General features: G+C 51.1%; 1 protein-coding gene across 1 annotated transcript in view; it reads right to left on the reverse strand.

The window, feature by feature from the left end:
* Nucleotides 1-1,416: 1,416 nt before the first annotated feature.
* RET (ret proto-oncogene) overlaps nucleotides 1,417-17,607 on the reverse strand; it is a 38,293-nt gene continuing 22,102 nt past the window's right edge. Inside the window, exons 14-23 of the mRNA XM_047072165.1 lie at nucleotides 16,785-16,932; nucleotides 15,236-15,343; nucleotides 14,032-14,246; nucleotides 13,827-13,949; nucleotides 11,509-11,579; nucleotides 10,068-10,205; nucleotides 8,862-8,961; nucleotides 6,783-6,930; nucleotides 4,249-5,421; nucleotides 1,417-1,722 (exon numbers count right to left, since the gene is read on the reverse strand). Coding sequence (XP_046928121.1) covers nucleotides 5,264-5,421; nucleotides 6,783-6,930; nucleotides 8,862-8,961; nucleotides 10,068-10,205; nucleotides 11,509-11,579; nucleotides 13,827-13,949; nucleotides 14,032-14,246; nucleotides 15,236-15,343; nucleotides 16,785-16,932 — 1,209 coding nt within the window. The 3' untranslated portion in view covers nucleotides 1,417-1,722; nucleotides 4,249-5,263. The remainder of the gene's footprint in view (nucleotides 1,723-4,248; nucleotides 5,422-6,782; nucleotides 6,931-8,861; nucleotides 8,962-10,067; nucleotides 10,206-11,508; nucleotides 11,580-13,826; nucleotides 13,950-14,031; nucleotides 14,247-15,235; nucleotides 15,344-16,784; nucleotides 16,933-17,607) is intronic.

Below are 17,607 nucleotides of genomic sequence, written 5' to 3' on the forward strand. Positions count from 1 at the left end.
ATGATGGAACCCATTATGTACAACAGAAAGGCCAAGAAGACCTCATGGTACAGTTGGCCATGGAGATGTCTGGACGATCAGTCTCAAAGCGGTGAAGATCTGGATTTCTAGGCTTCCCTAAATTGGTCAACCTCTCACAAGCAAGAAAATGACCAGAGAGGCAGACGGAGAGACTGAACATGCAGACAATGATCAGACCACATGTAAACTGAGAAACTCTGACCCACACCTGTGCAGCAACCAGCCCGGAATGGTCAGGGCTTGGTCAATGACTGCCCGTTTCCCTATCTTTTGCTCCTATTTCTGAATCAGGACCAACCAGAGAAGGCCAGTTATGTTCCCAAAACGAATCACATGAGATTCCTGGCTTCCAGATAGCCTACCTCCAGTTTTCCCATGCCAACAACCTCCAATCACGACACGCCTGAGGCTTCTCTCCATCACCCCCTTTTCTACTATAAAGCTTTTCCCTCCTCTGCCTGCCTTTGAGTTTCTGTCAAAAGCTAGTGCTGGTGGTTGACTCCCTTACTATATAGCAAGTTCAGAATAAATAACCTCTGCTTGTTCTCATTTGGATGGTCTTTACTTATTTCTACAAAACTAAAGATTATAGATAATTAGACTTCTCTTAAAAAATACAATTTTCAATCACTATCTTATGACACACCAGAATCCTGGCAACCTGTGTGTCGCTCCTTTTCCTAAAAATCACATCTGATGATCTTTCCTTTCCACATGCTTACAAAGCCCCTCAAACCCTTGGCATGCTCCTGGCCCGCTGTGGCCACAGAGCCTCCAGGAACATTTTGAAGCTATTTATTTATTTACTTATTTATATATTTAAGTTTATTTATTTATTTTGAGAGAGATAGTGACAGTGTGGGGGGGGGCGGGGCAGAGAGCAAGGAGAGAGAGAGAATCCCAAGCTAGCTCTGTGCTGACAGTGCAGAGCCCGACACGGGTTTGAACTCACGAATCTGTGATCATAACCTGAGCCAAAACCAAGAGTCAGATGCTTAACTGATTGGAGCCACCCAGGTGCCCTCAAGCTCTTTAAAACCCTCAAGAGGCACAAACTATGAAGCAAGTCATAGGCTCTTGGTGAGCGAAGCCTCTGAGGACAGGGCTGTGATACAGGCACTGTGTGTCCTCCGGGCAAAGTCCTTTGCCTCGGGTAGTAAGAGGCAGCCTCATATTCATCCTTCTCCCGAGAGAAGCCAAAAAGCATATGGTTTACTCTGGTATTGTTTACAAAGTTGACCAAGATAAATAAAAACAGGGATGCTTAAAATGAAGCCTCACGTTTTTATTCAAGCAATTGACAGTTTTCATGGTATTATCTGTGTATGAAATATCAAAATGATTTCTTTCTCAAAAAATATTTTTTTAGTTTTAGAATGCACTTACTGTCCTTACCTTGCCTGCTCATGCTAACTTTGAACTTGAATTGCTCAGTATCCTCTGAAAGGATGCAGGATTATGGTACCTCCTGGGGTCACAGTGGCTGTGGTGGTCTCAGGTCGTGACTCCTTCGGCGCTGCCTGGCCCAGTTCCCCGTGACACTGATGTTCCTGCAGCCACACGTTCCTGCAGATGGCTTCCCTGTCGCGACTCTGGGCCCGGGCTCCCGCTGAGAGATGTTGCTTGGCCAGGTCCTGTGATTTAGCACATCCCAGAAACCTCTGCAAAAAATATCTCCTCGCTTGACACAGCAATCAAAACCTGAGTTGCAAAGATTAACCGTGATGTCTTTTGGGCATCGATAGCGTGTTCCTCTTTAACTCTGGATGTGATGCTTATTCTTCCTGCTGTCACACTGCCACCCATCCAGCCTCAGCTTCAGACCTGCCCCAAACTGAAAAACTCTCTACATACAGGTTCTGGTTTTTTCACAATGTCTGCTAAGAATGCTTCACGTGAATCCCTAACACGGTTCTAACAAGGCCATTGAGGCTGCTGCCTGGGAAGAGACGAGGACACAGCAGGTGGCCTCAGCAGAAAGGGGTGTTTTCTGTACACATGAGGGCGACAGCAGGGGATAAGTTCTGTGCCTATCTCCACACTGAAGATATGAGGCATTCCCAGCACCCCCTACCGCTGCACATGCCCTTCAGACCCACACTATGTCTTTCCGGGGCCACAGAGGTAAGGGCTTCTCAGGCACCTCCTAGAACTACCCTAAATACCACCTGCTAAGTATCCTACAAGTCAATATGCTCAAAGGAGGAGAGGAAACCATTCACTGGAGAAAAAATGCTTTATTTCTACTGGGGGAAATTATGTTTTACCTTAGAATTTTCTTTTATATGTGAAGTATTTGTCCGGACCCCATTCTCAGACATTATATTCAGCTAAATTTCCACCCAAATAAGCTGGCCTTGTGATGGGAAAGCATCCTTTGTGGAAGACAGTGGAGAAATGGGACTTTTAAAGACAAATAAACCAAACACACACACACAAACACTCCTGATGGAAGTTCAATGCTCTTGAAAAAGGGGTTTTTAGTATTTTTAGTATGAGATTTTCTCAGCATACGTTTCTAAACATTCAGAGAGAAAGGCTGTAGCAAATAACTGACCCCAGAAATTATATTTATTTCCAAGCCCCGTGGCCAGATTCAAGGAGGACACCAAGAGCAGACATGGGTGCCGAGGGCCAGGAGCTACAGCTCCGAGGGCCAGGGACAGCCTGTGTATGCGCACATGTGCACACACACAAGGGAAATGACACAGGCCCTCGCCATCTAGCACACGATACAACCAGAAATCAGATTTATGTTGGTAACAACACGTGATTATCAACTGACCCGCCTGCTCCTTGCCAGGCCTTGGAGGAGGAGCTCAGAGCATGCCTCCACGACCCAACAGGAAGACATAAACAGAAGCACTTAGTGTTTAAAGCTTCATGGTGGTTCAGGACAAATTTTTCCCTCTGACTAATGGACCTTCACTTATGGCTATGCATTTTACATCCTCTCTCCTACAACTGCCCAACTGCAGTTTCAAGAAATAAGCCATAGAAAAACTGCCAGAAAGCCACAAATACCTGAACTAGACTGGCTGCTACTCTATTTTAGGGAAGGAAACATAAAGGAAGGAATTTCCTGAATGGCAGAGTTAGAGGAGTTTTAACTGTTGCCATAAACGGGCCTCATCACATACATAATGGGTGAGACAAGTCAATAAATACAACAGATTTCCCTGTGATACTTCAATCCTTATATTGAAACTTCAAAATCAGAAACCTGAGGTTTCCAACTGGGAAGTTAAAAAGAGAAAAGAAGTTTACACATTTTATGACACACAATTTTATTTACATAACTGAAATTATGTTCTTAGTCACCTTGATTACAAAAGCAAATTAACATGGTATGGTTTAATAACCTTTCATAAATAGATTTTACAAACTTTAATAACTGACAGATTGCTACTTACAGCCAGTAATATTTAATACTTAGTAACTTCTGTGTATATGTATATGAAAATTGTCTGATAGGACCAGTAAATATGAATGCTGTTAAAACTCAGGAATAGACAATTAGATTATTGGTCAAGAGTTAATTCCCCATCACTGGGTCAGCCAGTTTGACCTGGAGTTCTCACCCTGCCAAGAACAAACCTACTGTGGCAACTCGCACTTATTGGGAAGGTATTTTTAATTAGGTGAGAGAGTTTCTCCTTATTTTTGCATTGCTAAGACTATCATTAAGCACATCTGAAAACCGAAAGTTTACCACAACTAGATATTTGTAACAGAATTCATCACAGTGCATCTAAAAAACGACCTAAACTAAAGCCATGTTCCATCTCCAGTAAGTGTTTTTCCAGCGCTCTCTCTGGGTGTGTGTACACACACATACACATACACACACATCACGAGGCTCTGATACATACTCATCCAAGCCTTCTTGGCCACAAAAATGCCCCCATTTCATTGCTTTTGTGAAATGCCTGTAGGATACAGTATTTGGATGCGGCTACTGTCAATCTTTCACAGTGCTTTAAGTCTGAAGACCAGGCAGTGTGTTGGTAACCGACCCTCTCCTGCAAAGTTACAGACAGAAGAGCTGTCGGGGACTTCCCGAAAGCCGCCTCCACAAGATGGGAGGGGCACTGAGTGTCTGTGACCACAAACAAGCAGTGAAGAATGACAAGAAGCTTATGAGTCATGGTCAGAATCTAATAAACAAAAACGTCTTGCTATATAGCAGCATTGAGTTACAAACACAGAATGAATGGATACACGTACCTTTTCACACAAGCTCTATGAGAGCCAAAACATTGTCTTTTCCGCATCAGAACTGTGATCAGAAGGGTAGCAATCCTCGGTCACTGTCAACGTTACTTCTAACAGAACTAGCTGAACTGTCCCTTTTAAACTGCTCACTAACCCCACCCACTCCTAATGTGCGAGATGAGGCACCGCTTTCTGGCACTGGATGGATGCGGCACCCTGGGGGCTGGCAGGGGTGGGATTCATGGCAGCCGAGTCTCGGCTGTTAGCAATCCCGGGACGGGAGGCCACTCCACTCAGACGCCCCTCTTCTTCATTCTGTTCTTGCCAGAAGGTAGTGATCACTCAGTGATGGGAACAACAGTGAAGTGTCCAGTGAGCCCTGTCCTCTCACACCGCCTATCTACATAGCAAATATGGCATCAAATCTATTGTGCTAAATTGAAGAATCCATTTAACTCATGATAAAAATCAAATGTCTTCCTAAGAAAAGGTTACACGATTTAAAAACAAAAACCAAAAAACAAACCGCTCCCAGGATCTCAAATGCTGAGCTGAGGCCTGTCCCAAGGTCCCCTTGTCCCCTCCAGCCCTGGCCAAGGGTTCGATACCACGATAGGGCCTTGCTGGGCTTCTTGTTCTGAACAAGGATGTGTCATTTGGGCCAGTTTTTTTTTTTTTTTTTTTTCCTGCTGCCTTTTTTGGTGTGTGTGCTTCATGTTTAAATCGTGTTGCCTTGTTTGCTGGCAACAAGAAAAATCAAACCGCTCAGGTAGTGAGTGAGGGACCCACACGTCTGAGCACAGGGTGTGGTGGTCACTGATGAACACAGACCAACACAGAGCACTGCCAAGGGCTGGAGAGGAAGGAATACCTAAAGGCTGGACTCAGAACTCTGGTCCAGCACGCTACGTCTGCCAGGAGGGAAAATCACCAGCCAGTGTGAAGTGCACAAAGGAGGGGCCGGCAGACTTTCTGTTCTCGGCATGTTTCTTCCCCTTGTGAGTCCATTACCTTTCACAAAGAAATGTTAACTATCAAATGCGTCCATTAATTGTGCCGCTGAGGGTGAAACCATCCAGTTAGCATATACACTATCATTTGCATATCTTGGACACACAGTGTTAGTGCCATCAGCTCTCGTGAGTGGTACAGGACTCTCTTCAGGCCAGTTCGGGTCTGACATGCCTAAAAATGAAAACAGATCATTTGCTCTGCACTGAAGAACCAAAACTTCATGTGCAGACAGTAAGGCCTTGGCAAAACTCCCTTTGAGGTTCAAACCAAACTTTCTGGTTTTCTGTGCCAATTACATGAATGGTTTCGTGCTCCGGGTTTCCAAAACACTGTCATATTTGGGGGGAAATATCACGTGCTCTCTTGGTAACTGTAACTTAACAGAAACTCCCAATTTTGACTTTTATAAGCTTCGAACTCCCAAATCTGATATAAATATTTGTTGACCTGCTTAAGTCTTTTTCTAAGGCAGCATAAAGCATTGCTGAATTAAAGGGCTCACTGCAGTGGGAAGCTTCTATAAAAAGTTTTCTAATGTAAAGAAGCCTACTCGTCTTCCATCCAAACCCACCACGGAGGAGAGAATCTTCCAAATCAAGGGTGCGCACGGGCGAGCCCCACAGCGTCGACAAGACAATGGTGTGTGGCACCAGACCCAAAGCCAGCAAGGAATCAGTGACTCAGGAGGCATGCAAAAGGAACAATCTCGGCTGAAAACTGCTTGACACTCCAAGATTTAAAAGCAATCAATGATCAAGTTAGGAAACAGAAAAAATTTTCAAGTATTTAATCAAAGACAAAAGAAGGAGTTTTGGCAAGAACCGTATTTACTGTCCATTGCAAGACCACAGCACCACAGACTATGTTCTTTCAAAAGCATTTGCTCCAGCTTGTAGCACTGACTTCATAAGTGACAACTGTCATGACGGTGTGTAACGCAAAGGATGTGAAAACAGCAGTCTTCATGTGTCCTCCCTGATGGTGGGCATGTGGGCTGGGCTGAGCTCCCTAGTACGGAATGGCCTCCCAAGAGCCACCTGCCCACCCAGAAGGGTTCTGGGAGTGACCACAGGCTGTGCCCTCAGTGCAGGCGGGGTAGTGCAGGCGGGGTGGTGCCGGCTCCTCCTGTCTGAATGAAATGCCTCCCCAGATTGGGTAAATTTATCCCAGTAGTTAAATTAGAAGTACTATGACTTGATGCATACCCACCCAGAAATGACTTGTTTATCATTTTCTCAATATCCCCTGAGAATTCTGCCCAGCTCTTTCTTTTCTATTATCATAAGTTGCTAGGCAGTGTGGTAAGTATACTTATTTTCACATCCTTTAAAAAAAAAAAAAAACACACACACAGTTTCAAAAATGCCTGAATGTAAACGGATGCAAAGTCAGACATTTACAAATAAAAAGGTTCAGAGAGAACTTTGGTTTCATTCAGACCAGAAACACTCTTAAAAAGCATTACAGAGAGTAAGGATAGTGCAGAGAGGAACGATGTTGCTAGAATCTAGTAAATGCATGTGAAATTCTACCATAGAGTTTGTTTTCAATCCACGTGGAGGGGAGGGCTCGAGGGAGGGGAGCATTATTACAGTCCACCAGGGGCGTCTCCTCCTCCGAGAGGCCATCGTCATAAAGCAGGGAGTCGGATGGGGTGGAGGCAGCCAGGTCCAAGTAGTCCTGGAAGACAGAGATAGTTGGTCATCCAGCGTGGGTCACCACATGGCCCCTGCTCCTCTCCTCCCAAAGGCAGACTCACTGGCTGAGTCCCACCTCATGCTGGCCTACTAGCCTCTCCTCACGACCTGAGCCCCTTGCCAGACAGCCAGCACTGAGCCCTCCCAGCCTCTCCTTGGCTGGCCTTGCTCCACAGCCCTCATTGCTCCCTCTAGAAAGTCACCTGCCTGGGACAGAAATGTGCTCCTTCATTGCCTAGTCTTACCTCTGCAACATGCGGGAAGGGGGTGGGTTACTACATCCAGAACTGGGGAACCGGCCCATTTTACCAAACCCAAGGATCTGGGAGAGCTCACTGCAGCCCAATTACTCATGTGCGAGTGCCAAGAAGCATCTCTGACCTGCTAACATTTTTCAGCTTTCCTCTGAGGACTCCCATCTAGAACAGAGCATCAGGACTCAGAAATCTGAAGTCATTGATGTGGGTTTTGCATAGGAGGATGTTCTGGGCTTTAGCTCCCAAGCACGATGATTTCTCAGTGCCTGCCACTTCCACTGCCCTCGTTAAATGTGTAAAGAACAGTTGTAGCATTTTCCTGGATGCTTCTCTAGGAAGGTTGGCTCTCTTGGCATCACCTGTTATTTTTATTTAAGGTAATCCTGCGTTCACAGGATTTGGAGGCTTGGCCCAAATGGTACCCTGATGTTAGGTTTTATTATAAGCGGCCTACACCTGGCACATTTGTTTTTGTGTTTGAAGAAATGCCAACTTTTAGTAAATGTGCCAAGGTAAAGATGAAACCCTGAAACCCTGAAGGTAAGATCTGTGTCTGTATCGTTTACTTGTATCCCCAGCATCTGAGACAGAAAATGGTACATAGCAGTTGCTCAATAAATATTAATTGAAACTTGTCGGCTGTCTCGTTTACCTACAGAGTTGTAACCCAGAGGCATATGGGCTGAACTTAGTCTCCCAGATATGATTTATTTGGACCAGACTGAGCTTTTGGAAGTATTTATTTATTTATTTTGAAAGAGAGAGAGAGGGAGAATGCAAAGAGCACAAGCGGGGGAGGGGCAGAGTGTCTGACCTGGGGCATGATTTTGATTGTGAGATCATGGCCTGAGTCGCAATCAAGAGTTTCAAGCTTAATCAAGTGAGCCACCCAGGCGCCCCAGCTGTTGGAAATTTAAATGAGTTACTAACATTAAAAATTGGAAAGCTTCAGGGGTGCCTGGTGGCTGGGCGGGTTAAGCATCCAACTTTGGCTCAGGTCCTGATCTCATGGTTTGTGAGTTCAGACCCTGCATCGGGCTGTGTGCTGACAGCTTGCCTAGAGCCTGCTTCAGATTCTGTGTTTCCCCCTCTCTCTGGGCCCTCCCCTGATCAAGCTCTGTCTCTCTCTCTCAAAAATAAATAAGCATTAAAAAAAACTGGAAAACTTTACATAAATATTCTTTAAAATTCAGAAGACTAGGCACTCTGGTACTCATATTCCTATAGATTATGTGTGGCTACAACGAGAGGTCCTTTAGAGGGGCTGGCATGCTCCTGTTGGCCGCAGTCCCCACCACTCTGTAGCCGCTTCCAACCCCCCGCGGGGCCCCTCGCAGCTCTACTCTGATGACTTGTTTCTTTACTGAAAATGATGTTGTTTGACTTTGGAATATTTGCTTCTCACACCTGTCTGTGGACAGCTCTAAGCATAAAGGGAAGAATCTTGGTTTCTTTATGATTTGAGAAGGGGCCTGGCTCAAGGAGAAGGGTTCAGGTGCTGGCTGCCTTCAGGGGACGGCACGACCATCTCCCTTCGTACGGACTTGCTCTGACCCTGCACTGGGAACTCCACAGAACAGGGGTGAGGCTGGAGTCCCCCCACTGCCATGTTCCGCCTACAGGTGGGCAACGCCAGGAATTAGCTCCAGGTACTCACTCTGTTCTTAACCATCATCTTTTCCAGGTCTTTGCTGATGTCAGCAAACACTGGCCTCTTGTCTGGTTCCTGCTTCCAACACTGCAGCATGAGACCGTACCTGGCGGGAAGCACAGATGAGCAGTTATGACCCAGCATGGACTGCCCAATCACAGCCGCCATACCCAGCACGGTGCCCTGGGCCCACAGGGCTCTGTTCTCAAACCCCAAAGCTGTTTCTGCATCACTGGACATCCTTCGCTGAGCTGAGCCAAGATCCGAGGGTCGTTAGGGGGTCAGGGTGCCTGGTGCTGTGGTCCAGCATCCTGTGGGTCTCCTTGCCCTTGAAAGAGATTTGTTTTCCCTTCCTTTTCAAAGATGTTGGTAAACAGCTGACAGGATGCCATGCTCACTACGGGGGCTAGTCCTTAAACTCTTATCAAGTATGAACTGGTTATGGAAACAAACAAAAGCTTCTGCCAACCACACCTCTGCCTTGGGCCGTCCTCACTTCCTCATTTCCCTGGGGCCCGGGCTTGGCTGCAGGGCCTCCAGGGCTGCCATGTGGGTGTGCCCTGAGCCACCCAGGGACGTGGCACCTACTCACCCCTGCACTCCCTCATCTAGCCCTGAGCCAGGCCCGTGGCAGGCACACAACAGGTTTTGTTGAATGAATGGACTGGCCTGTTTCTGCCCATGGTGGTGACTTTCCCATGTATTCTCAGCCTGGCCTCTAAGAATCATCTGCTGGAACTACCATGTGGAGACTCCAGCACTCTTGGGCTGTGGGGAAGGCTCTTCCTGCCTGCCACCTGCCGGCCTCTGTGCCTCCATGTGGGCCCTCCCCAGTGTGCACTCCTAGGGTCATTCTGAATTATCTGCCCCTCCCCAGGTGTCCGGCAGGGACAGGCCTTGGGCTCAAGCTGCTCTCTGGGTCTGAAGCACCCTTTTATCCTTTCCACCACCTCTCCTTGGCCTTACTCCCCCTCATCCATGTAAGCCTCCACCCACAGGAAACCCACTCAGCTCCCAGCAGAGTCAGGGTCCCCAGCACCTGCCATTATGCCCAGTGGTGGTTCTCAGCCTTCTGCCTTGGTGTGCTCTGCCCTCTTACTATCTACTCCCTGGTTCACTGTGGGCTCGTGCCCAGGGCTGCTCAGGAACAGCGAGGGAAAGAGTGCATTGTCTGTGTCTGAGGGAGGCTGGGCCAAAGCAAAGCCTGCTCACATCTCCTCACTGCAGTTGTCAGGCCTCTCCATCCGGTAGCCTGTCTTCAGGAGGTTGAAAAGCCGCTCCGGAGGGATCCCAGGGTAGGGGTTGCCCCCCAGAGTCACAATCTCCCACAGCAGGACACCAAAGGACCACCTAAGGGGAGTGAGACAACCAGTGGGCGGCTGCACTGGGCCAGCGGCGTCCCCTTCTCAGCAGACCAGACGTCCATCCCCCCAGCTGTTGCTGACCTCATCAGCGCCCCCAGTGCAAAGAGCCAGCCAAGTGCTCACGGATTTCAGCCTGGGCCTGACTGCGTGGATGGATGTGGAATGGAGGTAGGGATGAGCCGGCTGCCTGCCCTGCTCTCACGCCTGCCGTGCACAAGGCCCACCAGGCCGCCGCCAGAGCTCGGCCCCCACACCTACAAGGGGTACTTGGCTGGCCCTGTGGAGATGCGCCAAAGCACCAGAGACAGCACGGAGCAGCCGGGCAGGTACACCGACATGTGAGGCGGGGACTGAGGCCACGGGGCTGCCTGTACAATTCCTTCACCTCTTCTGTGGGCTTGGAAACGTAAAATCTTCAAAGAAAAACAGCACTGCCACAGAAAATTATTTAACTGTGAGGGAGAACTTACCGTGAAGTGGGACCAAAATCACATTGTAAAATAGCATCATCACATGAGCCCACTTACAGAGATAAGAAGCATATGCCTGCACACCATGGAAAACACTAGATGGTCTTGTAGGCCAGGACCTTCAGGAGCTACTCAGGGGCCGTGCGACCCAACTGACTTGCAGTGTCTTTATTACCCTTTGCCTTTGCCTTTTCCAACTGTCTACAGTCAGCTTTACATAATCCGAACACAGCTGCTTAAAACTGTTTAGGAACTGCCTTTTCTCAGCCCACATGATTCAAGAAATGCATGTGCGTTGATGGAAGAACACTCAGAAACAAGTCTGCTGTGTTTTTGAAAACTATCAGGTCTTATGATTTGACCTGTAAGGCTGAGTGTTGGTTCCTTTCTTCAAGCAGATTGGGACATGCCAACCCAGCAACTCACCCAAGGCCACCCTACCTATGGTAGGACTTGTCTGAGCCCAGCCCATGCTCAGGCCCACAGAGGGGAACGGTTCAGCTGGGCCTGCGTGGCACTAAGATGCCCAGGGAGGAGAGGGAGGGGCTGGCAAGGAGGATGGTGAGGGAAATTTCCAGTTACCCATTCACTGTTCTCACGCATTCCACTGTGACTCTCAGAACCACTGCGTGGGCCCCTGCTGTTTGCTGAATGAATACATGAAGGCCCCTCAACTTGGCAGGGGGGTGGTCATTGCAGATGGTTGGTATGAGCCAGTGTTGGGGCCAGTGTTGACCCCCCAGCCAAGCTGCCCAGATGGGCATCGTGGCACCCTATGAATTATAACCTTGACCCCAGGAAGGCAACACCCATACTTACACATCACTTTGGGTGGTGTAGATATGATCAAAAAGAGACTCAATTGCCATCCATTTGACTGGAATCCGACCCTAAAAAGGGAATGACGGAAAGACATTAACATGGTTCTGACACCCTGGGAACTGGGGGTGGGGAGTGTGGGGCCATGTCCCGTGCATTTCCAGCTCTGGAAGGATGCTGAGGAGCAATGTCCAGAGTGCTCCCAGGCACAGAACTGGCGGCAGAGCCTCAGAGGGGCTGGAACTCTGGTCTCCCAGGCACAGTTGAGATGCTGGAGGGAGTCAGCTGGCCTGCCCACAGCTACACAGGGGGTGCTCGTCATGCATCACATCCCTGCTGAGAAGAAACCCAAGGAATCAAGACCACACCCAAGCCAGGTTTCCCTAGGGCCAGGTCCGGAGGGCTCTGGGGTGCCCTGGATGGTGATGCCCAATGTGTGGGCCAACAACACCATCCAGCAAGACCTCCTGATTTCTGAGGGTGAATGAGTTCAGGAAACCAACTTCCAGCGTTTCCATCTTGGGGACTTCTGAGGCAAACCAACACACTAAAGGCTTTTCTGAGAAGCCCTGAGAGAAGAAATCTGTTTCCATGTCTTGGGGCTTCTTTTTTCCCTATCATTTTATCCCACAGCCCTGTGCTAACAAGGCTGAGAAACTGCGCCTCTGAGAAACTGCGCCCACTGCAGAGTTGTTGGGGTCAGACCTAACAAATGCTTTCCAGTGCAACTTGAGAAACAAGTTAGTAGGTAAGTCTTAGGACAAGAATCAACCAAAAATGTGGTTGATCGATTTTAATGCAAAATTTACTGTGGTTTCTTTTTCTTGAAAGCATTCTTCACGATTTCCAACCTTCATGAAGTGCGACTTTCTGAGGTGTGAGTGTTCGTAACAACACTGCCTGCTGCCTGTGCTCTCTAGGAGGCCTTGTGCTTGGATGTCTGTACTTCTCTGCTCCCTGACACAGGCCATTTTGGGGGGATCAGTGCATCTATAGAAAGGCTGTGTCCACACCCCTCCATAGGGGAAGCGGCCCCTCTCCACTTCCCCTTCAGCAGTTCTGAGATATGCTGTCACAACAGAAACCCCAGAGACGCCTGGGGTGCCATTAAGTCCCTTAAGTGACCAACTCTTGATGTCAGCTCGGGTCACGATCTCATAGTTTGTGAGTTCAAGCCCCGTGTCGGGCTCTATGCTGACAGCACGGAACCTGTTTGGGATTCTCTCTCTCTTTCTGCCCCTCCCCAGCCCATGATCTCTCTCTCTCTCTCAAAATAAATAAGCTTAAACAACAGAACAGAACCACAGAAACCCCAGAAAAAAATGAAACATCATCCTCACAGTCTGTGGTGACACGGGGCTTCTCCTAATCCCTTAGAACAAACCTGAAGTGTATGTGGTCACTTTCTGTGCTTTTCTTTTTTGAGCAGTGTCTGTTCTGAAAGCCGGTAGGCATGGCTCTTGAAAGGCCCCAGGAGTGATCCTGTCTGGTCACCAGAAGGCAACAGGAAAGGGGCTGAGAAGGCAGTGGAACTATGTCCCCCTGCCAGGCTGCCCAGATGGGCATCGTGGTGCCCCATGCATGTAACCTTGACCCCAGGAAGGCAACACCCACACTTATACATCACTTGGAACTGCCACAGGGCACTGGACAATACAGGGACACAAATTTCCCCAGAAGGGCCCCCAACCACCTATTCCAGTGGTTTGGAGAAAGCGTCTAAGAATCCTACATTGCATCTCTGGACTCCCTCTCCAGGGCCTCCCTGTGAGCCTTCCAAAGTCACCCAGCCAGGGGTTCCCAGGTCCCTGTTCCAGGGGGAACCCCCACCTGTAACGCAGTTCATTCCTTTCTGCCCAGAATGACTGCCACAGTGAGGCTTATTGACTTCAGTCTCCTTTGAACGAAGAGCTAAGTTACACAGAGGAAACAAGGGACCTTTCATCCTGTAGAAGGGAGCGGAACAACTGTGGAGAAGAGAACTGTCATTTCTGCAGCGCTAGCTGACCTTCAAAGGTGATGAAAAGCAAAAGAAGCTGCAGGCCCAGCTTCCCAGGGGTGCTCTGAAAGGGCGGGTATGGCCCTCAGGAAGAGAAGGAACAGACACAGGGACAAGTCCTGAGCTGGGTCTCTGGGGACCCACGATTAGGGAGGGATTTGACGATGACAGCTAGAAGTTTATACTCTAAAACGATCTGCTCTCTCCTCCCCAGGTGCTCTAAGGGCTCTGCCCAGGCCTACTGCGGGAACCCTGCCCCCCCCCCACCACCCTCCAACCTCTCTGGGAGCCCTGGGCCACACCCCTGGGGACCCGGTACCTTGCTCCTCTTCACATAGGAATCCTCTTCATAAACGTCTCGGGACAGGCCAAAATCCGAAATCTTCATCTTCCGCCCCTCAGCTACCAGGACATTTCTGGCTGCCAAGTCCCGATGGACAAGCTGCGAGGAAGACAGCAGCGGGGACACCTGAAGCCCGGGCCCCAGCGCAAGTGGTGGGGGCCCGGGCTGGCAAGGCACACACCTTCATCTCAGCCAGGTACCGCATCCCCCGAGAGATCTGCCAGGCGAAGGAGATGAGGTCGCCCATGGTCAGGGCCCGCTCCTCGGGGTTGTCCAGGTAGCTGGAGCTGCGGCTGCCTCCGCTGCCCACGTAGCCGGGCCCCGCCTTGCGGCTCTCTCGGAGGAAGCCCCGCAGGGAACCGTACTTGGCATACTCCACAATGAGGAAGAGCGGGCCTGGGGGCAGAGGGGGGCTGTGAGCTGGCTACCTGCAGAGCCTGAGCCGGGAGGAGGCTGCAGGGTCCCTAGGCAGGCTCTGCCCCCACCAGTAAGTGGGCACAAGGACACAGCCCTCTCTGGCCAGTGGCCTGGGCGCCATGCAGCGCGTATTTCAGTCCCGGCTCACTCTCGCACGGCTTGCTCTCCTCTTTGTGCCGGCCATGCCAAAGAGGCTCCCTGGGCGGCCGAGCTCAGCCTTCTTCTGGGGTGCCCAAGGCAGGCGGCTGCCTTACTAGTGCTGCCCCGGGAGCCAGCCCCCTGCTGCCAGGACGTCACGTCTTTCTACATCCTCGGCCCTGCTGCAGCACAGGCTGGGGATGGCTGACGGACGCAGAGGACCTGGAGCCTCGTGTGGCACCTGCTCCCTGTTCTCAGCAGCTCGTAGGCTGCAGTCTTGTCCCAAGCCCAGCCTCGAGTCCTGCTGGTGTCCATCAGTGTCCTTGCTGCCCTCTCCCTGGGGGACCCTGCCCTCTCGTTCCCCCAGCACGCACATCTGCGTGTACGAGGACACACAGTGAGAGGCCCTCGAGAAGCACAGACCAGGCCAATCTCCTGTGTCCTTATGTGAGAGATGGTGACGATGCCTTCACCGTGCAGGGCTGGGCTTGGGGTCACCTGGAGGTCACGGCACTCCTAGTCCCCAGTAGGTGCCCAGGACATACCATCTGTTTCTAGGGCTCCCTGCCCTGGAGCTCTGCCTGGAGCAGGGTGCTGACAGACCAGGATGTCACCACAGACCTCTGTGCAGCTGCAGCAGGCCTGGGGGCAGGAGCCTCATGCAAACACTGCTGCAGCAGCCCTTCCTGATCCTCTCACTGACGCGGGAGGATGCAGGCTTCGGGTGGGGCCAGAGCCAGAGAGGACAAGGAAGGGGAAGGAGGAAGAACGAAGCAGCCCAGAGCCCCCAGCCTGCACTGGGCAGCTGCCTGTCCCTTGGCCGGCCTTACCGTCCTGGCTGCAGGCCCCGTACAGCTTGATGACATGTGGGTGGTTGACCTGCTTCAGGAGGTTGAACTCTGACAGCAGGTCCCGCAGCTCACTTGGGGAAGCGTTCTCTGAAATGCACGTAAACAGAGCAGGCTGCAAACCAATCCCTTCTGGAAGCCCCCTCTGTGACCACCCTGGGTCACTGACCCATATCACGGGTCTGCACAGACCCTGGTTATCTCCTTCCCAGACAGCCTACCTAGGTTTAGACAAGGCCCCCAAAGGCCCTGCTATTCAGGGCTTCTCTCAGCCTGTAAGAGGGTCAACAGCTGCCTCATCTGCTTCTGGGGAATAACAACCCTGAGGAGCAAACTTCCTTATCGGCAGGCTCTTTCCATGGAAACCCTCCTGGGACCAGGCTGTGTGTGGAAGTGGCTGCATTTCCCTGCAGTTGTCATCTTTCAAGGACAGTGGGGCACAGAGACCGTCCTCATAAATCCCGGGAAGTTAAGACGCGTGTCCCGTGTCCTAAAACACCTGCCGACCAAGCACGCAACAGGAGGGTGAGGCCCTGGAGAAAGCTGAAGACGATGAGGCTTCACAGAGGTGGCCTCTCACCATGCTGAGCATGTGTGTCCTGAGGGTGGGCAGAGCTGTGCTTGGGCTCCCCGCAGGAGGCTAATCTCGAGGGGAGGGATGTGGAGTCAGAAGCTGGGGCTCAACAGGCCTCCTGGGGCAGCTGTGCCACACTGCGTCCTCTGGCTGAACACTGGAAGTGAGAGGGCGGCTGGGAGATAGGGTGTCAGGACCCACATGTGGCGGCCTGGGCTGGTCTCAGTGTGGCCCCTTGGTTCCTGGAGCCTCAGGGGGGCATGGGGAGACCCCAGTCTGAGGGCCTAGGTAAGCATTCAGAAGCACCCACTGGTTCAGGTAATGGTTGTCACGGTGTAGCCCCACCTGCGGCACTAGAATTCTCATGTACATCTGCCTGCTTGCACCCACTGCATGGCCACTGGGCCCTTGGGCCACTGGACTGTCCACCCAGTCTCTGGGTGGACACCAGTGTTTGCGTATGGGTAGGTGAGCATATATCCACTTAGAGGCAAACTTGTGGCATGACTGGTCACAGGGCCCTTGCTGAGGGCCACAGGGACAGGCCAGGCAGGGCCCCAGGGGGCAGGGGCCAGTCCCTACAGGTGGCTTCTTCACCAGGACCCCAGGGGCTGAGAGGAATGAATGGGGCAGACTGGGGAGGGAGAGCTGTCAGTTCAAGACAAAAAGGGCTTTTAATTTTTTAAAAACTCAGATCTTTACCCAATATTGATGCAAAAGCAATACCACTCTAGAGCCTTCCAAGCGAGGAAAGTCCTCTTGCCCTGTTTCTCCAGGGCCCACCCTGGCCCATTTCATCCGTGACGGGGGTCTCCAGAATGCAGCCCCTCAAGAATAGCAATGGGGGGCTCTGGAGAAGGCTCCCGGCTGGCTGCCAGCACCCTGGTTGTCAGGGGGGCTTCGTCCAGCCCTCGGGGCTCCTGCAGAGCCACCTGTGCACAGTGCATAGACAGGTACCTTTCAGCATCTTCACGGCCACGGTTGTGTACCCTGCTTTGCCTTTCAGCCGGAAGGCTGTCGCCTTAACCACTTTTCCAAATTCGCCTTCTCCCAGGGTTTTCCCAAGAACCAAGTTCTTTCGAGGGAATTCCCACTTTGGATCCTCCTATGTGGGGTTGAAGGAAGAAGAAGAGAAGGGAGAAAGCTGGTGAGGGTAGGAGGAAAAGAAGACGACAAGGCCCATAAGTGAGCCCCCCTCTCCCCCCACCGTAGGCAAGCACCAGTGTGTAAACAACGGTCACCTGAACCTGCGGACAATGGGCACCCACCTGCACTGAGGGCAGGACCCCAGCTGGGCAGGATCTCACACCTTATGGGAAGATAGTTGCTGACACAGAATGGCCTGGACTCTGGATGCCTGGACCCTTGCTTATCCCTGGTCTACTGAACATGCCTTGGAGCCTCCCAGGCCCATGTCCTTGTCTCTCAAACAAGGGGTTCAGGGCTAGCCTAGCACCCAGGGGTACTCACATGGGAGTGTGGCCTCTTCCCTGGGAGTTAAGCCCAAGCCTCCCAGTGCTGCCTCTGCTTTGGACACCAGGCCCATAAGCCACTGACATCCCACAGACCAGGTCCCAATCTGTCCTCTCTAGAGAACCCCTGGACCCCCAAGAGGACTGAATTGGCACCAGTGGCCCAAGCTGCCTCCTGGCCAAGGACCCACAGTTATGGATGGAAGCGTCCAGGGCAACTTCCCTGTGTGGTGCTCCAGAAAAGGTACCACCGTGCTACTTGGGAACCTCTGTCCTCCTCTGTGGAAGACGCTGCTCCTCCCATGGGA

The sequence above is a fragment of the Lynx rufus genome, unplaced genomic scaffold (genome assembly GCF_022079265.1).
Source record: "Lynx rufus isolate CCGP_SWC_20201006 ecotype Redwood Valley unplaced genomic scaffold, mLynRuf1.p SCAF_11, whole genome shotgun sequence".
Classification (NCBI taxonomy): Eukaryota; Metazoa; Chordata; class Mammalia; order Carnivora; family Felidae; genus Lynx; species Lynx rufus.